Below are 23,973 nucleotides of genomic sequence, written 5' to 3' on the forward strand. Positions count from 1 at the left end.
TAAATTTGTTACAAAAATATGAGAAGACCAAACCACTAGGAAGAAAAAGAGAATTCCGGGAGGTGCTGCATTGATATTGGAATGTGCCACTCATTTGGGGGGGGGGAGCCCTTGGGGTCACTTATATCAGCAGGCAGAAAATCACTACTGGACCTTAGATTATGTAAGGTCTGGACACCTGCAACACAAAAATGCAGCCTTGCGCAGGCAGGGTGTGTGGGCTGGGAGCGGAAAGCCTGGGCGCGTCCCCCAGCCTCCTCCGGCGTGGTGCACTCCGAGACCGTCCCCGCCCAGCTGGCTAGAAAGCGAAGCGGAGGCCGAGCGGGCTGGCAGGGAGGTGGCTGTGGCAGTCTACACCATGGCTTACCCTGGGCACCCTGGCGCCAGCGGCGGGTACTACCCAGGAGGGGTAAGTTCTGTCCGCGCGGGTTTGAAGCCAGGCACAGCCGCTGGACACCGAGATGCCGCATGCTGAGGCAGCTCCAGCGACGCCCTGGCCTTCTGCATCTCTAGGCTTGCTGCTACGCCCAGGGCCCCTGACTTCCTCCTTTTTCTCTGACTTCCCCCTTGATCTCTCTTTCACCCAAAGGGTGGCTCCACGGGGCTAGAGTGCATAGGGGCTGTGACCCTAGAAACTCGCCCTGTTACTGGGGAACATAGCGTGAAATTGTGCAAGTGGGGTGTTGGCTTCTTCCTCCTCCCTCCTTCCTTGTTTTTCCTAAGAGCAACAGCCATTTTAATCTAGAATGGTTCAGAGCCATCTCTCTCTCTCTCTCTCTCTCTCTCTCTCTCTCTCTCTCTCTCTCTCTCCCTCTCTCCCTCCCTCCCTCCTTCTCTCGCGCTCTCTCTCTCAGGGTAAAAATGTCAGAGAAAGTTTGCTGGTGTAAAAAGTCCTCCGAGTTTCAGGAGTCTGCCTGTAGTTGGTTTGGGATGCCCATTGGCTTGGGAACTGCTTCCAAGACTGAAGGTTCCCACGCCGGTAAATAGCCCAGCCAAGAGAACTTTTGCCTCCTCTAGACCACACGTGTCTCAGTATTTTATCAAATCCAACCCTATTGGTACTTAAAGAGCTTTATGAATACCCATAAACATAAAAAAGTTTTCCTAGGTTGCATTTACCTCAGTAAACTGCCAGGTAATAGGGACTTTTTAAGTTGTTTCACTTGTGCTTATGTTACTATTAGGACTACTCATTTTGATCCAAACCACCAGTTTTTAAATAATAATGTGGGTGAAAATGGAATAAAGGGGGTGGGGTGATTACTGTAAGAGTGTGGCCTCCTGGTGGGAGGCAAATGATATGGAGGACAGATGCCTGACCTCACTGTAAGGTACTCAATGGTTAAAAAAAAATTAATTTATTAAATTAAAAAAAAAAAAACTTGATTCAGCCAGATGATGCCTTTATGTTTCCTATTTCACAGTATGGAGGGGCTCCCGGAGGGCCTGCATTTCCTGGACAAACTCAGGATCCACTTTATGGTTACTTTGCTGCTGTGGCTGGACAGGTTAGATTTTTCCTTTAATATTAAAGAATTGCCAGATTCTACATTTGTGTTAGTTTGTTATATTGGCACAGAAAAAGGAACTTTCCTTTGGGAAAGAATCCCATTGCTTCTGCAAAAGAAAAAAGAGAAAGAAGAAAATGTATAGTCTGTTATTTATTTCTGATATTTAGAACAAGTTTAGGACAAACTATTGTTATTTATACTAATTCAATTCAGAACTAAACTTGTGGTTGAATTAGTGTAAGATTGAGCAGAAAGGAAATTATGAATATGTTTTGAAGAGCAGTAAGTTAGACAGGTGTCTTTAGAACAGAATTGCCAGGTCTAGGGTAATTTTCAGGGAAAAATCCAGCTTTCTTGAATATAAACTCGTTAGTACAACTGAGAGTTAGGTGGCCAGATTCTAATAGACATTCTCTTTGGATTGAATTTGATTGGATTGAATTTGATTGTTAATCAATTACCTGTACCTCTCCCTTCTTCCCTCAGTAAATAGGGACTTTTGGTAAAAACTCACCATTTTCAAAATAAGTCACTACTCTCTTCTTACTCTCAGGAAATTAATGTTGTGAACAGTTTAGTTTCTCTTTGAGCAGTGGTATTACCAAGTCAGCTCTTCTATGTCCTTATTAAGCATTGTGGTCTGTTAACCCAGAGAGAGGATTAAGGTCAGGTCCCCAAGACCTTTGACTCCTCCGTATTATGAGTTGTATTGACAGGTGGGGGCAATTTGAAGGAGGACATGTACCTAGCTTACAAAGTCACTGTGTACAGTAATTATAATGTTGGTTTAACCCAGAGGGGATATTTTCTTTTCCACATTCAACTTGGCTTTGTTTTTATCAAAAGCTAAAAATAACAAAATCTGAATGTGAAAATGCTCTAGAACATATGGGATAAAATTCCAAGATCACCTTTTTGAATAGCCATCTAAGAAATGCAACTTGAGAATTTGAATGGAAAATTGAGTCTAAAATTGAAAGAGCTTCCCCTTAAGTATCTGCTCCATCGGTTAATGATCTGTATCTTTGAAACCACAAGAGATGGCAAACCTTAAGACTTGTATTCTTAGATTGCCTATGACTTCAGGGTGTAAGTGACCCCACCTCCTTAGCTTTCAGCAGCCTTGGCCTGTACTGGAATATCCATTGTCTTTCAAATTAGTGATCCTGCTTCTCATCTAGAATTTATAATACCCACAAACTTGAAGATTTGGGTATTTTATATTTAATCCTGAAATAGCATATTATCTAACTCGGACTTGGTCAGCTGGTGAATAGGCACAGGAAACCTGTATTTTCCAGATAGCATTGTATTCTGATAAACCATTGATCATACTATAAGAAAGGGTGATCAGAGAGGCCTGTTTGGACCAAGCTTTGTATTAACTGTGTAACCTACTCTCTCATCTACCCCCAAGCTAGAAAGAGGGAGAAGATTTTTAAGCAACTCCATATTTTTATTTAAAAATGCTTTACTTTGGCAATTTCCTAGTTCAGATTGTGAAGAGTCATTTGAAATGGAAACTAGTTTTATTCATACATTTTAAAATATTATGTATAATGGAGGGAACTAAATTCACCTCTGTTTTATTAAAAGGGGAACTTTATACATGGGAATGTTTATGCCAAATCTAATGCAGGAGTTTAGAAGAACAGATGAAAGGATACTGTAATACTAAAGTGTACATGAAAGTAGCTTTCAGAATTTATTTTTGTGTATTATTTATTTAAAAATGGACTCTGAAATTGAATGCCCAATTTACCAAGGGATTAAGCAATGTACTTTTTGTTTCTGGCCCTAATTATCTATTTGTGGAAGAAGACTTAATAATTTGTCTTTAATCATTAGATTACTTTTGGAAGAAAATGGAGAAATGAATGCCTACTTCCTTTAAAAGAAAGTCATGCATCATAATAGTCATTTTCTTTGTTCTTTTGGCTACATTGAATATTAAAAGTAAATAAGGAACTAAAAAGCACAAATCACTATTGTGATTCTAATTCCTCTCCCTATTTTTTTCAAAAGGATGGGCAAATAGATGCTGACGAATTGCAGAGATGCCTGACACAGTCAGGCATTGCCGGTGGATACAAACGTAAGTTGACAGTCTCAGAGGCCTCTTACGTTTCATAGTTTAGTTACTTGTCATATAGCCTTCAAAGAAAGTGAGTATTTCTGATCCAGCAAAGTTAAGAATGTCAGAAACTAAGTTAGGTCATTATCATTTCAAAATGTTAATTTGAAATAGTTCTTAATAAATCATTCCACTCTACCCAGCAGCTTAGGGGGTTTCTTAGATTGGGGCCCCCTATAGCTAGAAGCACTCAAAGCAATAGCAGTCTGTGTGGTCTCCTTCACAGAGGATGAGTTGAGGTGTTGAAAGGAAATCTGCCAGGTCAGATGTCATTAATGATTGAGGTAACATTTACTACTGTTTGTCAAGAGCTTACTCTGTCCCAAACCTGGTGGCACTTAGGGTACCACCTAAGTGACTGTTCCTTTGTACCTGATCCCCATGTGGCCTGTCCCACATTACTGGTTCTGAGAGATTGGTTGGGTCTCTCACCCCTTTGTCCTCAAGAATCCAGTTCTGTACTTTCACTGTGAGTTCTAGGAGTGCTACAGGCAGATGAATCCTTGCCACATCTCCCAAGTCTTTCCTCTTTCCACTTCAGAGAGTGTTCAGACTGAATGAAAAGTTCAGACTGAATAAAAAGTGTCCTTCTTAGTTCCTGAACTCTTTACACTTATCCTCTTTCTCTTCCTCCCAGGGCCTCACAGGTTAGATTTGCTGCCACATCATCCTGCACCTATACCTCCCTTCCTGCCTTTTAACTATCTTCCATGAGCTGCAGATAGCAAACATTTGCAGAGATGCTACATCCTGACTGAGTGTTTCTCATCATCTACACACACACACATACCACATGACCTTTGGAAATGAAATCTTGATCATGATCTTGACAAATACCCAGGATAGAGAAAATCAAAACCCCAACTTCTTGGCAAGCTTTGAATGAGCGTGTTCAAACTAGGATCCCCACCCAAGGATTTATAGTGGTGGCTTTTGATTACTTAGCATGACATATTTATTAATGATTCTCTTCCTTAAATTATTTGCATTTCTATTTTTGTCATCCCTTATTTTATGATTTCAGTATCCTATTAATATTTCCTGGTTGGGGAATTAATTTATGAGAGGAACCTTTTGCATTTCTGTCACTTAATCTGCCCTTAAACAAAAGAAGCCCTTTCTAGATTAGGGGCTTTTTCACTTGTAGACAATACATTTCAGTCATTGTTAAGCTCAAGCAAATAGGACTATGAACAAAGAAGTTCTAATAGCAGGGTTGCAAAAGTGAGCTTTGTCACAGCAGAGACTATTATTCTGCCTTTCAGTGGAAGAGGTGTGGTAGGCTTAAAATCTGACTGACAAAGTGGGTTGTATATCCTTGGAGACCAGTCCTTTTAAAACTCATCTGAGAAAGAGCTACATTTTGTGATGGACTTTAATAACTCACTGAGGTATACAGAAGACATTTCCTGAGTCATTCAAGGCCATGTGGTAGAGATTGTAGAGGCTGTTAATAGCCACAGTCCTGTTTGTGAGATGACGGAGTGAGTTTTGTAATATAGAAATTATACAGTCACTGGTATTTTAAGACCACCTTCCAAACCCAAAGGCACAGTTTGGGGAGTGGGTGGACAGTAACTATGGGCACCTTCTTAACCAATTTGCTACAATCTATAAGACCATTGTTAATTTTCTTGTTCATTAAAACTGTTGGGAATGGTGAATTTTCTGTTTGTTCAATTTGGTCCACTTGCCTATCTCTTCCTCTCTTTTAAATCATTCTCACAAAAGATGACCAGATTTTTTTTCTTCCTGACACAGAGTTCTAGCCTGTTACTCTCCTCCTCTCAATACCCTGAGTAGCTCTTTAGCCACAAAACGGAAGCATGTTCCAGGCAGATAGAACAAACAGCATGTAAAAGAAGACCCAGAGTGAGAGGGAGCACAGTTCAGTGAAGAAATTGAGAAATATTCACCATAAAGATAATATGTGGGAGTTAAATGAAGAGTGGGAAACTGGCTAGCCTGGGTAAATAGGTGTGTGAACTTATATGCCAACTAAGGTATTTGGACTTCACCCTGGGAGCAGTGGTATAGTAGGTTTAATAGAGAAGAGCACATACTATCCTGGCCTTTTGATAAACACCAAACTTGGGAACATGGGTTGTCAGGGATCCTGGTAAGTGGCCACTGGGGTTATACAGGTGAGATTCATGCTAAATAACCCCAGGAATTTACAGTGGTGCTGGAAATGGATGGATCCTAAAACTGTTTAGAATTAGAAAGTGATTGAGGAGAGGATGCTCCAATTTTCTGACTTATGTGATCAGGTGGTTGGTGGTGCCTTCATAAAACTGAAAGGTAAGCTGTCTGCTTCAGGACTCCTCAAAATCCTTAGCGTAAAGCCAAGCTTAATTGGCCCTCTCCTATGGTTGTCAGATCTCATGGAGTAGTGGTTCTTAAACGTTGGCAGTGTCAGTATAACCTAGAAAGCCTGATAAAACCAGATTGTTGGCCTCTGTCCTAGAGTTTCTCATTCAAAGGTCTGGAGTAAGACCTGAGAATTTGCATGTCTAACAGGTTTCTAGGTGATATTGGTTCAGGTTAAACCAGTTGCTTAAATGTGAAATATATCACCTGAGGATTTTGTTAAACTGCAGATTCTGATTGTATTGCTGTAGGTTAAGGACTGACATTGTGCGATTCAGACAAACTCATGACTGATCCAGGAATCATATATCAGGTACAACAGTGGTCTCAACCATGGTTGCTCATTAATTATAGGAGAAACTTAGTTTGCAAATTCTGATGCCTGGGGGCCTGTACCCAGAGATTATGATTTAATTGTTCTGTAGTGAAGGTAACTACACTTAATGATACTGTTTTATATGCACAAAGGGTAACTATGTGAGGTGTAAACTAGCCTTGTTGTAATAATCATTTTGCAATATATGCATATATCAAAACATTTCTTCATCTTCAGCTTACACGATGGTATATGTTAGTTATATCTCAGTAAAGCAAAAAAAAAAAGGTTCTGTGGTATAGTTAAGCATCAGAATCTTTTCAAGCCTCTGAGTGATTCTGATAAACAGGTATGGTTGAGAACCACTGGGCTGGACTAGAGAGACTTTATACTGCTACATGAATCCACATACAATTTGAAAGTCTGAATAAAGAACCAACTGATTCTTTCTCAAAATAAAAGAAAATTGTTGCATCCTCAGAGAATTGTATCTGTGGGCCAAATGGAAATTTATTTATTTATTTATTTAAGATTTATTTATTTATTTATACAAGAATCGGGGTATAGGCCAGATGCGCGGGAGGGTGAGAGGATTCACCAGAGACAGAGCAGGGAACAGAATAGGCAGACTGACGAAATGCACTGCTGAGGGGAGCAGCGGGCAAAACACTAGACAGGAGAGGTCTGCCGCACCATGTGGGACCCTCGCCGGGCCTGCCGGCCGGGATCTAATCACTACTGCACAGGCTGTGGACAGCTTCACAGCACGGAGCTCAAGCTCAACTGCCTGCGGGGGAGGCCCCCAAATGGAAATTTAAAGAATAAGTTGAAATAGTCTCCAGTTGTTTTTTGTTTGTTTGTTTTTTTCCTGGTTAATTAATATGCCAAACACAGGAATTGTAGTGGAGAACTTATAGTTTGTATCTTTGGAGACATTGTAGTAATAAGAGTTAGCTCAGAAGGAGCTGTAAAAATGCACTATAGTTCTATGTACATCTCAGCAAATTTTATCATTTTGTACTAACTTTGTCAATGTGATCCTTGTCGTATCTTTTAGCATTACAACTTCTTTGTACTTAAGTATTCCTCAAAGTTATTGATTCCATTTTCATAATGTAAAATGCAAGGACTTACATCCTTGTAATTTTCTAATGCTTAGGTAAGTTACTTACAGACCATTAACCAATGCATGTATTCTAGTTTGATTGTCTTAAGTGAGGTCTGGAGATGCCCTCAGAGAACCTGCAGTCTCTCAGTAAACTGAAAAGCCTTCTGAACAATGGCCATTACTCAGTTGGTCATTAGAACATACTCCAGAGTGTTTTTATTTACCATATAATTTTATCAAGCATATTTATCTGGTTTCATATATAATTTTATTGTATTTGAAGACATCATAGGCTAGTAGAGCTAGGAAGTTAACTTTCAGTGCCTTACATTAAAAGAAAAACAAAGAAAAATAAATAGACAAAGAACCACAGAATCAACTATTTATAGTTAGTTGTGAGTTGAAACAAAGCAACCCTACTTTCCTATCTGCCATGGTGGATATATTATGGTGCATTACGGTGAAGTAAACTCATTATATTATAGTTTTAAAGGTAATAAAAGGCGTGTTGTACTTTTAAAAGTCTGTGCTATAGAAAATGTTAAATCTCTCCAAGAACAGACATAATTAAACAATAAGCTCCTATGTACCCCTCACTCAAATTCAACAATTGTCAGTGCAGGTGTTGCTATTCTTGTGTCACCTATACCCCCTTGCCTGTTTTGTTTTGAAGCAACTTCTAAGTATTTTAACTTTCATTTAATCTACAAATATTTTCATTGTATATTTTTCTAAAAGAACACTTTTCTCTCCAAATTCAAAACCATAATTACATTTAAACGTATTAACAGTACTAGGCAATATTTTTTTTAACAAGTTTACTATGAAGTTGTTAAAATCAATTTGAGTTCTAGAAATAACCCACTCTGGAGAAAATCTACATCAAAGCTCCATATAATTCCACACAAGTTGAGTAGTATATAAAAGTAAGAATGTATAAATAATCACATTCCTGATTAATGTGACTGTATCTAATATGTGAATATTTAAAATTGTAATAATATGTACTTTTCTTGCTTTAACAGCTTTTAACCTGGAGACCTGTCGGCTTATGGTTTCAATGCTCGATGTATCCTTTATCATGTTTGTCTAGAATATTTTTCCCTGACAAAAATATTACTCCTTAATAGAATTCAATGAAGAATACCCAGTAAACACAAAATGGCAAATTACTACAAAAATATTTTCTGAAATAATTAGCTTTTTAAGATATAATTTTTATGAAGAAGGAATGACTCAGTAAATGGAATGTTGGTTGTTCAAGAATTCAAGTCAACATCCCAGGAGAAAAGTATCAAAAGCAGAGTGGAAACAGTACCTTTCTTGCTTAATGCTGATGGCTCTGTGTGATTCACACCTGACCTGTAAGGATGGGATTTTTCACACCACAGTTGTTAAACCGGCTTTGCATCATTCTCCCTAGTGTCTTCCATCCCACCTCATTTTCCAATCTGGGAGGCCAAAACAAAGGAATGTGGACAGCGGTGGGGTGAGCAACACAGTGTGGGGGCACTCAGAAGGTGCAGCCCAGTAATGACTTTTTTATACATGACTCACAGTGGCCATCTATTTCCTTCTAGTCATGTCACTGAGATTATCCTTTCCCCACAGTGAAAATATGTATTCAGAGCTTTCACTCTATAAGTCATTCCTAATATATCATTATCTTTTTATTATACCATACCACGAAGAACATATGATTCTTTTAATCTTTTTTAGCAGAACTGTAAATTCCCTTATACTTGATCTTTGACTTAATCATTAGAAAATGTTGCAAAATAAAGATGTTCTAATCCTTGATTATTGTTCAGAGAGATATGTCAGGCACAATGGGTTTCACTGAATTTAAAGAACTCTGGGCTGTGCTGAATGGCTGGAGACAACACTTCATCAGTTTTGACACTGATAGGAGTGGAACTGTGGATCCTCAGGAATTGCAAAAGGCCCTGACTACAATGGGTGGGTATGGCCAACTTGAAGTGAATATTCCTTGGTAGAAGTGTAAGTTGTTTTTATTCTTAAAAGTAACTATACATGAGGGCAGTTTATATTTCCTAGGAGTAGTATGCGTTTTTACTCTCAGTCTTGATTGTGCTTGATTATTTTTAATGGTGTTTTACATTTTTGCTGGACGGTTTCTCTTCCTTTCAGGATTTAGGTTGAGTCCCCAGGCTGTGAATTCAATTGCAAAACGATACAGCACCAATGGAAAGATCACCTTCGATGACTACATTGCCTGCTGTGTCAAACTGAGAGCTCTCACAGGTGTGTTCTTTGATACCATGTCACCAGAGCCAGGAGTGCACATTTTTAAAACTTTATTTTAGTTTAGGAGGGTTACATTTTTGCTCCTCCAAATGTGCGCATGTTTTGTACAAGAGAGCCTTTTAAAACCAAGAAATGTAAACAAACTGAAAGGTTGGAGCATGGTTTTTCAAGCTAATAATCTACAGAGAAAAACAGGAATTGCTATTCTCATGTCAGCTACACTAGACTTTCAGTTAAAAAAGGTAATTGGAGCAAAAATGGACACTATGTAATGATGAAGGGATAGTTCATCAAGAGCGCACAATTTTTATGACATTTCATATCTCAGTGCTTCTGAACTTTTGTTGCCCCCATTCTCCTTTTTCCTCTAACCTCAGTGCCTGTTAAACATTGCTATCAAGAATATATACCAGAATATTTCTGGTGTTTGTTATTTTTCTCAGGAATTTTTTTTAGATTAGTAAGAAATCTGCCAGTAAATAATCCTAACTACCTTTTACTAAAATATTCCAAAACATTACAAGCTAATTTGTGCATTTGATCAGAGTATGAACAGTATCCTGTGCTTTCTCCTTAGAATAGGAAATATTTCAAAAGTGAACTCATTTATGAACCTCTTTCCGAATTCCTCCTATGGAAAATTTTAAATGACTCAGACATATTTCTTAAATGAGATAATTTCTGTAATCTCTACTTTTCATTTCTTTTTTATTTTGTAGATAGTTTTTTGTTCCACTTCATCCTCTAGTGTTTTACTCCTTTTAGTAGTTGATTTTATCAGTTTTTTGCATTCTAAAAATTTGAAGACAGTTTTTTTTTTGTTTTTTTTTTTAAGATTTATTTTTTTTCGTTTGTTTATTTATTTATACAAGCACTGGGTACAGTCAGAAACACGGGAGGGTGAGAGAATTCACCAGAGCCAGAGTGGGGAACAGAACAGACAGACTGACGAAATACACTGCTGAGGGGAGCAGCAGGCGGCAGGAGAGGTCTGCGCATCATGTGGGACCCTCGCCGGCGGCCGGGGATCAAACCGGTGCTGCAGAGGCTGCAGGCAGCTCCGCAGCCCAGCGCTCAACCGCTGCGCCACCATAGGAGGCCCTGAAGACAAAGTTTTTATTAAATTCTTTTTAGTAGGGCAGAGCTCAAATGTTTGAGGTATGTGATCATAGCCCGTCATATTGGGGACTTCTTCTATTTCCTAACTAAACAGAATTTTTATCATAAGAAATTTAGAATGCTGGGCTCCCCTGGTGGCGCAGTGGTTGAGCACTGGGCTGCAAAGCTGCCTGCAGCCTCTGCAGCACCGGTTCGATCCCAGGCCACTGGCAAGGGTTCCACGTGGCGCAACAGACCTCTCCTGCCGTGCCTGCTGCTCCCCTCATCAGTGTATTTCGTCAGTCTGCCTGTTCTATTCCCTGCTCTGGCTCTGGTGAATTCTCTCACCTCCCGCACTTCTGACTGTACTTTCATCATAATTAAGAATTGCCCTCAGAAGACACACACCTTTGCTAGCTTTTAATATGATGTTTTCTCCAGTTCCACATCATATAAGAGCAATTTCTACATATATATTATGTAGTTGCGTATTAAATGTATTCATATTCATTTAGTGGGCTTCTGTGCTTCAGTCTATTGTTTATGTTTCTTGGTTTTATAATATATATGTTGCTATGATTTATTTTTTTTCAGTTTTAAAACTGTCAATCCTTTTAAACTAATTTTTAATTTTTTTTACATCGTTGTTCATTTTTAAACAATATTTGCTTCCCCCCAACCCCTCAGGTGTAGTCCCCATAAAGTTTCCTTCACCAGTGCTCCCATGCACCATCACCTCAGTCCCCTGTGCTCCTCCCTCCCTCCCTCTGATCCCTTTTCTGCCTCCTCCCCTGCAGTATGTCTCCTATTTATAATTGTTTGATTTTGCTTTGTTGTGTTTTGTACTGTTATTATTTTTTTACACTGACATCTTATTTGTTTCCACTATATTCCTGCTATAAGTGAAACCATCTGATATTTTTCTTTTTCCTTCTGGCTTATTTCACTAAGCAAATTCCTTCTAGCTCCATCCACATTGCTGCAAATGGCATGAGTTTATCTTTTTTGATTGCTGAATAATACATATACCACATCTCTTGATCCAGCCATCTATTTTTGGGTATTTGGGTTGTTTCCGGGTTTTACCTATTGTAAATAGTGCTGCAATAAACATGGGGGTACAAGTGTTCTTTTGAATCAATGTTTTTTGTGTCCCTTAGGTAGATCCCTAGGAGTGGAATTGCTAGGTCATATGGTAGCTCCATTTTTAGTAGACTGAGGAATCTCCAGACAGTTTTCCATAGTGGTTGGACCAGTTTGCACTCCCACCAGCAATGTAGGAGAGTTCCTTTTTCACCACATCCTCACCAACATATTTAAATCCAATGCTAAAATAATTAACTACTGCAATTTTAGATATTACAAATAACAAATTTTACTGTGGTATTTTACAGATAGCTTTCGAAGACGGGATACTGCTCAGCAAGGTGTTGTGAATTTCCCATATGATGATGTAAGTCTCAGTAAATTAAGAACTAAGCAGATGGGCAACATGTACAAAATGGGTATCCCTTTGGAAGTGAGCTGCTAAGAACATTTAGTGATGCCTGAGCAATCAAAGTAATGGTCAGGAAGTGCTGTCATTTAAAATTCATCACTAATATCATATATCACTAACTAGTCTTATCCTAGGCCACTGTTTGATTTGCATGAAAAGACTTAGTTCAAGGTCTTTTAGTCTTATTAGTCTCATTAGTCTTATTGGCATAATTAGCTAGGTCACTTAGACAGTGTCTTCTTTGCTCTGAGACCATTTGAGGAATGGAGAAGTAGTAATAATGCTTTCCTCACTGAAAAACACCATATATCTGGTTTTGTCTTCTCTAAAAACATCATGCCAGTCTTTGAAAGTAGCTTTAATAGCTCACAGTTGTACTTGCCACATATTCTTCATTGAGGACAGTCATAAACTTAAGTCACAATTCAAAACAAGTTATGAAACAACCACACTCAGTGAGGCAGGATAAGGTCATGTAAGTGTGATGGTGTTAGATATGCATAACCAAGCTAGAGAGATAGTTTTTTCCCTATTTTTGTTCAACCGTTGATTTAAAAAAAAACTTTCAGAATTGAAATCACTGTGATAATTAAATATTCTAAAATGTTTTTCCATTATAAAATACAAAGATGCACATGTTTTCCATTTGGAAGCTGCTGCAGTTATGATGACACTTTTAAAAGACTTGGATGTATGTAAATATATTTATTTCTTAAAAGTATGTTCTCTGCATCACTTCTCAGTGACAGTCCTGTCACTTTCTCCAAAGACACTGAGGTAGCCTGTGACCTCAGATGGGGCAACTAAGAGATATCTAATGATCTTGATCCTTAGTTTCCTTTTCCCTGAATTAGGGATAATTATATTGGCCTTGCAGGAATGCTGCAAAGAGTAAAGTGCACATTACCTCACAGCTGTAGGAAAAGTAAAAAAGAAAATTTGGGGAGGGGGCGGAGCAACATGGCGGGCGAGGAGACGCTGCGAGTAAGATCTCCCATTAAAAAAAGTTAATAGGGAGGGGCAGGTCCCAGTGAGAACCGGGACACGGAAGATAAATGGGTGACTCCAGCAAACTGCCCGAAGAAGAAAGTTGCCATAAAAGAGGACCAGAAGGGAGGAAAGCGCAGAACCCTGCTCCCCTCCCCCGCCCACAGAGGCGGCACTCTCCGACCAGCAGAGAGGAGGAAAACAACAAACTAAAACGACCAACAAGAACAAACTACGCAGCAAGCGGGACTGTGAGTGGAAAGGAACTATCTCAGCCACCACACCCCGTGAACGGGAGCTGTGGAGAATCCTGCAGGATTCGCCGCTGCGGAGGTGCGCTCCAGGCGCCATTAAAGAGAGACCCCGCCCCCGGGGAGGAGACCAGCACCAGCACACAGCCCCGGGCCGCCCTGTAAGCTTGCGGAAAAGTGGCGCGCTGGAAAAGCAGGCGCGGACCGGGATCAGGATTGCGCGGGAAAAGCGGCGCGCTGGAAAACCAAGTGCGGATCGGAATTGGGATCGTGCGCGGAAAAGCAGTGCAGTTGAAAAGCAAACGCGGATCCAGATCCCAGCTGCCCAGGTCCCTGCGCCTGTGACCTAGGCTTGCGGGGAGACGCGCGGAGGCCCTCCCTGAGTGAGCAGGAACCAGGCGCCCAGGCACGGGAGCGGATTCAAAAGGCGCCATTCCCGCGCCACTGAACTGGGCTACAGCCTGAGTCCTGGAACTGAGGGCTTTGGAACTGAGACCCGGGGCACGAAATTAGGGGCGTGGGTTCCCCACGACGGTGGGGCACAAGGCAGACACAGCACCCCAAAGCCGTTGAGGTTTACCCTACCATTCCCGCTCTATTCCCTGTCCCACGGGGTGGAAAATCAGCTCCCCAAGGGCTCCAGGAGAGATCTCTGGCGCCACCTAGTGACTTGAAGCCAGCAGAGGTGCCTAGAGGAGCCAGTGGCCAGCTGGGGAGTTAGCCCACGCCGGGCCCCTTCCAACCAGTAGTCTGAGCCCACAGGGGGAGCGAGCACCCATAGTCGGGGCAGACCAGGCGCGCAGAAGAGTGTGCCTGAGACCGGACGCGCAGGGAGTGGGTCCCACATCACCATTTTAGAACAGGGACATTTCTTCAGTAAAGACTACCTGCAGAAGGCTTCCTCAGGAGCCAGAGGTGAGCGGGGGAAGTTCGCCCACGCCAGACCCCCTCTGGCCTGCAGTCCAAGCCCAGAGGGGGAGCAGGAACCCACCGCTGGGGCAGACCAGGCGCACAGGGGAGTGTGTCCCCACATCGGCATTTTAGAACAGGGACCTTTCTCCAGTAAAGACTGCTTGAAACTGACAGATGACTCCTGGAGGAACCAGAGGAGAGCAGAGAAGCTCACCCAAGATGCCGGCCAGTCCCAACTACACAGTGTCCCAACGCATACGGCAAATTAGAAAACAGACAGTAGGGAGGAGAAGAACCACACGCAACCTAGCAACTCCCCAGGGAAAAAGCACACCACACAAAGAAAACCAGCCCCCAGATTGCAACGACAGTAACTTGGAAGAACTTCTGAGCCTTCCAGAAAGAGAATTTAAAATTGCCGTGATTAAAAAACTGACAGAAGTCATAAAGGAAAACAATGATAAGGGAAAAATAATCAATGATCAGAAGAATGCAATTGAGTCCCTAAAGAGGGAAAACAATGGTCAGAAGAATGAAATTGAGTCCCTAAAGAGGGAAGTAAAAGAAATGCAGGAGATCAAAGAATTAATGGAAGAACTAAAGAATTCTGGGAAAAGCAATGAAAGCAGAATAGATGAAATGGAAGAACGAATAAGTACTCTTGAAGACACAGAAATAAAAAGAACCAAAACAGAAAAGGAAAGAGAAGTACGAAGGAAAAAGAACGAAGAAAGACTTCGGGAACTATCTGACTCCATGAGGAAAGGAAATATAAGAGTTATAGGAATACCAGAAGGAGAGGAGAGAGATGTAGGAACAGAGAAAATATTCAAAGAGATAATTGAAGAGAACTTCCCAAATGTGAAGAAGAAGCTGAAAATTGATATACAAGAAGCAAGAAGAACACCAAACTTCCACGACGAAAGGAAAAATACAGCAAGACACATAATAGTAAAGCTCCCAAGAATCCAGGACAAGGAAAAAATAATGAAGCTGGCAAGAGGGAAGAAACAGATAACATTCAAAGGAAAGCCAATCAGGCTGACATCAGACTTCTCCGAAGAAACACTACAGGCAAGGAGAGAGTGGAGGGACATAGCCAACAGACTCCAAGAAAACAGATGCCAACCAAGAATTCTCTACCCCGCAAAGCTCTCCTTCCTCTTTGAAGAAAGAATATGGACCTTCCCAGACAAACAGAAACTCCGGAATTTCATTACAACTAAACCCCCACTCCAAAAAATACTACAAGGAGTCCTAAAGCCAGAACCTCAGAGGGACGAATAACAATGAAAGAAGGCCAAAAAAAAAAAAAGTTATTAAAAGAATAAATAAATAAAATCAAAGGAAAGACAAACACAATGGCAAATACAGATGCTAACATATCAATATTAACTCTAAATGTAAATGGACTAAACTCTTCAATAAAAAGACACAGAGTTGCAGCCTGGATTAAGAAACAAAACCCAACCTTTTGCTGTCTCCAGGAAACACATTTAGCTACAAAAGATAAAAATAGGCTCAAAGTTAAAGGATGGAAAACAATCCTACAAGCAAATGGACCAAAAAAGAAAGCAGGAACAGCTATACTTAGATAAAACAGATTTCAAACTCAAAAAGATAAAAAGAGACTCCAATGGTCACTACATTATGATCAAGGGGACAATACTTCAAGAAGAAATAACACTCATTAACATATACTCACCAAACGAAGGAGCACCAAAATATATCAGACAACTGTTGTCCTCTCTGGAAACAGACATCAGAGAAAACACATACGTAGTGGGAGACTTCAACACACCACTATCAACAATGGATAGATCAACAAGACAAAAAATAAGTAAAGAAACCAAAGCTCTAAATAAGGACCTAGAGCAATTGGGCTTAACAGACATCTATAGAACACTAAACCCCAAAAAAACGGAGTACACATTTTTCTCAAGCGCACACGGATCATTCTCCAGGATCGATCACATACTGGGGCACAAGACAAACATCAACAGATACACCAAGATTGAAATGATATCAACCATCTTTTCTGACCATGAAGGCATCAAACTAGAAATAAACCATAAAAAGAAGGCAAGGAACTTTCCTACCTCATGGAGATTAAAAACCACACTACTGGAAGACCACTGGACTAATGAGGAGATCAAAGAAGAAATTAAAAAATTCTTTGAATTGAATGACAAGGAGGACACCAATATCCTAAATGTATGGGATGCAGCAAAAGCAGTAATAAGAGGAAAATATATAGCAATAGAAGCTCACATCAAGAAACAAGAAAGAACTCAAAGAAACAACCTAATCTCGAAGCTCAAAGATCTAGAAAAAGAACAACAAAAAAACCCCAAAACCAGTAGAAGAAAAGAAATAATAAAAACCAAAGCAGAAATAAATGAAATTGAAACTAAAAAAACAATCCAAAAGATCAATGAAACCAAGAGCTGGTTCTTCGAAAAAATAAATAAAATAGATAAACCCCTAGCCAGGCTCACAAGGGCAAAAAGGGAGAAAGCACAAATAAATAGGATAATAAATGAAAGAGGAGAAATCACAACGGACACAGCAGAAATCAAAAGAATAATTAATAACTACTATGAACAGTTATATGGAAACAAGTTTAACAATCTAGAGGAGATGGACAAATTCCTACAACTCTACAATCACCCAAAGCTAGATAAAGAAGAAATAGAACACCTAAACAGACCAATTACAAGCAGCGAAATTGAAATGGTAATCAAAAACCTCCCCAAAAACAAAAGCCCAGGACCTGATGGATTTACAAATGAATTCTACCAAACATTCAGAGACGAATTAGTGCCTATCCTTCACAAACTCTTCCAAAAAATTGAGAAGGAAGGGACAATACCAAACACGTTCTATGAAGCCAACATTACACTAATACCAAAACCGAACAAGGACAACACAAAAAAGGAAAACTACAGGCCAATCTCCCTAATGAACACTGATGCAAAAATCCTCAATAAAATTTTAGCTATCAGAATCCAACAATGTATCCATAAGATAATTCACCACGACCAAGTAGGATTCATTCTAGGGACACAAGGATGGTTTAACATCCGAAAATCAATCAACGTTATCCAACACATCAACAAAAAGAAATATAAAAACCATATGATAATATCAATAGATGCTGAGAAAGCTTTCGACAAAGTGCAACACCCATTCATGATAAAAGCCCTTGAAATTCTTGGGATACAAGGAACATACCTCAACATCATAAAGGCCATCTATGACAAGCCAACAGCCAGTATCATTCTCAATGGTGAAAAGCTGAAAGCAATTCCATTAAGATCTGGAACAAGACAAGGATGTCCACTCTCACCACTGCTTTTCAATATAATACTGGAAGTCCTAGCCAGAGCAATAAGACAAGAGAAAGACATCCAAGGAATCCAAATAGGAAAAGAAGAAGTCAAACTATCACTATTTGCAGATGATATGATAATATACATAGAGAACCCCAAAAACTCCACAGAAAAACTAATTCAACTCATCAATCAGTTCAGTAAAGTGGCAGGATACAAAATCAACACGCAAAAGTCAGTAGCCTTCCTATACACAAACAATAAATCTGAAGAAGAAGAAATCAAAAAAACCATCCCTTTTTTATTGAAACAAAAAAAATCAAATATTTGGGAATAAATCTAACAAAAGAGGTAAAGGACCTATACAAAGAAAACTATAAAACACTGTTAAAAGAAATAGAAGAAGACACAAAGAAATGGAAAGACATCCCCTGCTCATGGATTGGAAGAATAAACATTATTAAAATGGCCATCCTTCCAAAAGCAATATACAGATTCAATGCTATTCCAATCAAAATTTCAATGTCATTCTTCAAAGAAATAGAACAATTATTGATGAAATTCATATGGAATCACAAAAAACCCCGAATAGCCAAAGCTCTACTGAAAAAAAAAAGAAGGGAATGGAGGCATCACACTCCCAGACTTCAAACTCTACTACAAAGCCATAATCATCAAAACTGCATGGTATTGGAACAAGAACAGACATACAGACCAATGGAATCGAATAGAAAATCCAGAAATAAACCCACAGATTTATGGTCAACTAATCTTTGACAAAGGAGCAAAGACTATGCATTGGAGCAAAGAAAGTTTGTTCAATAAATGGTGCTGGGAAAACTGGGTCGCTACATGCAAAAGAATGAAGCTTGACCACTACCTCACACCATACACAAAAATCAACTCAAAATGGATTAAAGAACTAGACATAAGACCTGAAACCATAAAATATATAGAAGGAAATATAGGCGAAACACTACGTGATTTGCACATCAAAGACATCTTTACAGACACATCACCCAAAGCAGTGATAGTGAAGGCAAAGATAAACAGCTGGGACTACATATAATTAAAGAGCTTCTGCACAGCAAAAGAGACAATAACAAAAACAAAGAGAAACCCCACCAACTGGGAGAACATTTTTGCACCCAACACTAATGATAAAGGACTGATCACAAAAATCTGCAAAGAGCTGATGAGACTCAACAACAACAAAGAAAATAATCCAGTCAAAAAATGGGCAGAAGAGCTAAAAAGAAACTTCTCTGAAGAGGAAATGCAAATGGCCAACAGGCATATGAAAAAATGTTCAACATCACTTGTCATCAGGGAAATGCAAATCAAAACTACCATGAGATACCATCTTACACCAGTGAGAATGGCACATATTAAAAAAACTAGCAACAACAAATGTTGGCGAGGGTGTGGAGAAAAAGGAACTCTTCTGCACTGTTGGTGGGAGTGCAAACTGGTCCAACCACTGTGGAGAGCTGTGTGGAGATTTCTGGACCTACTAAACATAGAGCTTCCATATGATCCAGTAATTCCACTCCTAGGTATTTACCCAAAGGACACAGAAACATCAATTCCAAAGAACACCTGCACCCCTATGTTTATAGCAGCACTGTTTATAATAGCTAAGCTTTGGAAACAACCCAAATGCCCTAAAATAGATGACTGGATCAAGAAGATGTGGTACATATATACCATGGAATATTACTCAGCATTCAAAAAAGATAAACACATGCAATTTGCAGCAACATGGATGACACTGGAAGGGATCATGCTCAGCGAAATAAGCCAAAATGAAAAAGAAAAATACCAGATGGTCTCACTCATAGCAGGAATCTAGAAAACTTAAATAAGGGACCAGGAAAACGAATAACTATAAGAAAGTGAAAATCAAAATCAACAAAAAAACTACGAACCAGAGACACTTTTAGGGGGCGGGGGTGGGAGGGGAGGGATTGAGGTCAGAATGGGGGGGGCTGCAATTGTATGGGGAATATAAAAATAAAATTTATTATTAAAAAAAAAAGTAAAAAAGAAAATTTGATGGAAAAGCAGAGTTTTCTAGTGTGTGGTTAGTAGTCAACAAACATTTCACAGCAAATATTGAGGCAAAAACTAAGGTTTCCAATTTATAGGGGAAGTGCCAAATATTCTATTTTGTGCATATATTTGCTTGTGAGGACATATTTTTTAAAAACAAATTTTAAGTGAACAGACTACTTAAAGGTACCCTGCTAGAATAGTGGGGTAATACTGTCCAGTTTGGAAGTCCCCACGTGACATGACAATATAAACTCAATTGTTACTTGTATTATTGGTTGATATGACCATGACTATTTTGAGAGTCTTAGATATCATTTGGAATTGAAATAATTCTTTATCTTTTGGAATAAGATCTGCTTCCTATAAGAAGTATGTGTGAAATCCATAGGATTTCATATTAGACTGCTTCTCTCAAAAAATGAACCTTTCTATTCATCATTTACTTTTACCTTAGAAAGGATTTTTTTAATACAGAATTCAAATTAGAATACCAAAGTGTTAAGCTACATAAAAATAAGCTAGGTATATGAAATATCATCCAAGTGTAATGCTGACTTTTCTCTTTCAGTTCATTCAGTGTGTCATGAGTGTTTAAAGCAAGAGGGAGCTGTATGAACATAATCGACTTTCTGGCTGGAGTTCTCTTTTGCTCATTCTTTGCCTTCAGTAATGTATGTAAACTTAAACCACCACACTTCCTTAAGAGCTATTGTAAAGGTTCACTACTTTATGTACAATGGAAATTTTGTTATTAGTTTTGATAATAAATTCTTTGCAATTTTATTATGTAAGGTCAAGTTGATTATACCATGTAGAACTTCTTTGAACCACTGTCAAGCATGCCTTATTTTCTTGCTAAGCCTCTTTTATGTAAATTAAGTGTATAGATGTTTAAAGCTCGTTCTATATTTTTTATTGTAGTATATAAAAACTTGTCAGTCAACTATAGCTGTTGTCTTTCCTGGCCTAAAGGGGCTTTTACATGGTATTGAAAGTTTTTGGTGTGGAGTATTTTTCTTCTTATGTAAAGGTTTTATACCCACCTGGATGTAAAACAAAACATAGTGACCCATTTCAGGGCTCACTTTAGTGGAAAACCAGCACAGGTTTTAAGGCTTACAGATATTTTGATGGCCATATGAATGAACAGAGAACATGTGTGATTATTTCCTACCTCTTAAAAACCTACTGAATAATTTGGTAAATACTGTCACCAAGTTCCTCTTGTCATCACCCAGACAGACAGACAGACAGACCTGTCTAACTATATTAAAACCTTGTACATTATAAGCTTAACTTGTAAAAAAGAAAATGGATCAAAAAAGTCTAGAGGCATATGAAAATATTAAATATGGTTATTTTTGATTAATGGAATTCTAAGTGACTTTAATTTCCTTTTGTATATCTCAGTATTTTCCAAAAGTCTAGTGTGTGCTTTCCTTTTAAAATAGATGTTAATTTTCAAAATGTTGGTTCTTCCATTTTGATATAATAGGTATTCAGGACTAGAAAGAATACCAAAATGTTGATGTGTCTACTACTGGAAGTCAGGATCATGAATTCATTTTCTTCCTTCCTATTAATTTTCCTCTGGTAAGCAAGTATTCACTTTACAGTGAAAAAAAAAACAAACTTTTTAAAAAAGCTATGGGCTTTTAAGTAAGATCTGGATGCCAATGCTGGCTGTTCCGCTTACTAAATATTTGGTTTGATCATTTTAGATAATATCTAAATATTATCTAAATAGCCTCAGTTTCCCCTTTTTTGAAAAGGAGATATTTCATGGGTAGTTTAAAGATGAAAAATATGTTAGTTTAGTAAGCACCAATCATATTTATGTTTCTTATATTTAATACTGCCTGATTGGCTCTATTTTGCAAGATAGCTTAATAGCTTAATTACACAATGAAGACAAGATAGCTTAATAACACAATGACATTAGTCTGTTTTCTCCGGAATATCTTTTTTTCTCCAGCAGAATATCTTTTTTTAGGGTGTAATGTGAGTTAAATGGGAGAGTTAACCATTCAGATGATCAATTAATTAGTTGTCAATCAGTAAAAATAAAACACTTGCTAAGCATGCTTAGCTGCATTCTATTAATTATTTCTTAAAATAGCACATATATACATATAATTGACTCACTTAAATATTGATTCAATTCAAACATAATTATGTATTTCTATTAGTAGTCACACCCCTACTCCATATTAAAATGTAAGGGAGCCTGCTGTATATTTTGTGGCCAGTCTAGTTTTCATTCCAGATGTAGTATATGTGAGTCCACAAAGCTTCCTAGCACCTGAGCTGTCCAGAAAATACCCAAGAGGGTCAGGAGGCCAGCAGGCAGAGAATTCACTTCAGAGTCCCAGCACCTATTATTTGCTTCAATTTCACTGGGATCCTCTGAAGAGATCATGGTTTAAAAGAATGGTGACTCCTGGGTGACTCTAACATGATAAGGAAGAAGGCCTGTGCTGACCCATTCAATAGGCCATATTTGAACTATCCTACTGTAGTGATTAGTCCCAAGGAGTATTGCATCAATCATGGTTCTGAATTTGCTTTTGGATAAATGCTGAAATATTATAAAACTAAGTTTCTGGGAATACTTGATTAATTCATTTTTAATTATTGATATCTCATAACAAGTCTTATCACTTCTGCTTTTACTTTTTCTTTCCCAAAGCAGGGAGCCTAGTCTTCAATGTCTCTGCAAGTTATTTAGTTGGAGCATGGTAAATCTATGAGGTCAAACTTGAACTTGAATTATTTAGAGAATTACGTTCCTCAAATCACTCCAACTCAAAGTTTTAGATATATGTGTGCTTTGGTCTTGTGCTTCAAGAGATTCCTGATTTATAAAGTATTTATGACCTTTTCCAAGCACTTCCATAAAAAGATGGCTGCAGAGGGCCTGGTGTGTCTCCCCTGAGAACAATGGTGTAGATTTACACCAGTGCAGTCTTATTTAATGAATCATGGCTCTCATTCCTGTTGAGCCAAAGTGGAATTTAGACTTCACTTCAGTATGATATTCCAGGTGGTATGATCAGCCCATGAGATGGCATGCAAGTGAATCTTGTTTCTGAAACACTTTGTTTTTGCTCAGCTGAGTGTATAACTGCATCAGTTTTCATCTTAACATTATATGCCTTGAATATTATAAATATAAGAAATAGGGCTACATGTAATCACCATAAAATTTTTAAATATCATAATAAATGTGCAAACTCTTAGTCAATGACTTTGATTTTTCTCACATTAAAATTGTACCTTTTCTGGGCCTCCCTGGCACAGGGATTAAAGTCTCAGTGCTATCAAGCTATCAGCAGCCACTGCAGCATGAGTTCCATCCCAGGGTGGGAGCTAAACCACATGGTGCAGCAGACCTCTCCTGTCTTGCCTGCTGCTCCCCTCAGCAGTATATTTCAGTAGATCTGCCTCTTCTGCTCCCAACTCTGTCTCTGGTGAATCCTCACTCCACTCCCCCCACCCCTCACACCTATGCCCTAGACCACAGTTCTTGTAGCATAAATATAAATAAATCTTTTTTTAAAAATGTGCCTTTTCCTACAATGGTGATACCTGATGGAGAGATTCCAATGTTACCACAATTAAGAGTTTTAAAAAAAATAAAAAGACAAGCACTAAAAAATAAAACAGCACCTTGACTATTTACAACTACATTTTTCTTCCACAGATCATGAGTTGCAAACAAGGAAATTCAAAGTGTGAGGGTAAAAACTGGGGGTTAGATGGATCTTGAGAAATCAATGAAGGCAGGTGACACTATATTTTTTAGGCCATGAACTCATGAACCTCAAGTGAATTCCCAGAGCCCAGTGCTTTAGAATGTGACACAAGAGAGCTTTTAAAATATAGTATTGGGCCTCCCCGGTGGTGCAATGGGTTGAGCACAACTCTGTAAAGCTGTCCGCAGCCTCTGCAGTGCAGATTTGCTTCCCAGCCTGCCAGGGAGATACCCACATGGCGCAGCAGACCTCTCCTTTCTCGCCCACTGCTCCCCTCAATAGTGTATTTCCATTCATATGCCTGTTCTGCTCCCCGCTCTGTCTCTGGTGAATCCTCTCACCCTCCTATGCCTCTGGCCTCTACCTCGGTTCTTATAT

At 39.0% G+C, this 23,973-nt stretch overlaps 1 protein-coding gene across 1 annotated transcript; it reads left to right on the plus strand.

The window, feature by feature from the left end:
- Positions 1-277: 277 nt before the first annotated feature.
- SRI (sorcin) lies at positions 278-23,733 on the plus strand. The gene is made up of 8 exons (XM_037510388.2): positions 278-409; positions 1,425-1,508; positions 3,537-3,606; positions 8,465-8,508; positions 9,251-9,398; positions 9,591-9,704; positions 12,200-12,258; positions 20,409-23,733. The coding sequence occupies exons 1-8, from the start codon at positions 359-361 to the stop codon at positions 20,433-20,435; spliced, it is 597 nt and encodes a 198-aa protein (XP_037366285.1). The 5' UTR covers positions 278-358; the 3' UTR covers positions 20,436-23,733.
- The last annotated feature ends 240 nt before the right edge of the window (positions 23,734-23,973 follow it).

The sequence above is a fragment of the Talpa occidentalis genome, unplaced genomic scaffold (genome assembly GCF_014898055.3).
Source record: "Talpa occidentalis isolate TD23 unplaced genomic scaffold, MPIMG_talOcc4v2.1, whole genome shotgun sequence".
Lineage (NCBI taxonomy): Eukaryota > Metazoa > Chordata > Mammalia > Eulipotyphla > Talpidae > Talpa > Talpa occidentalis.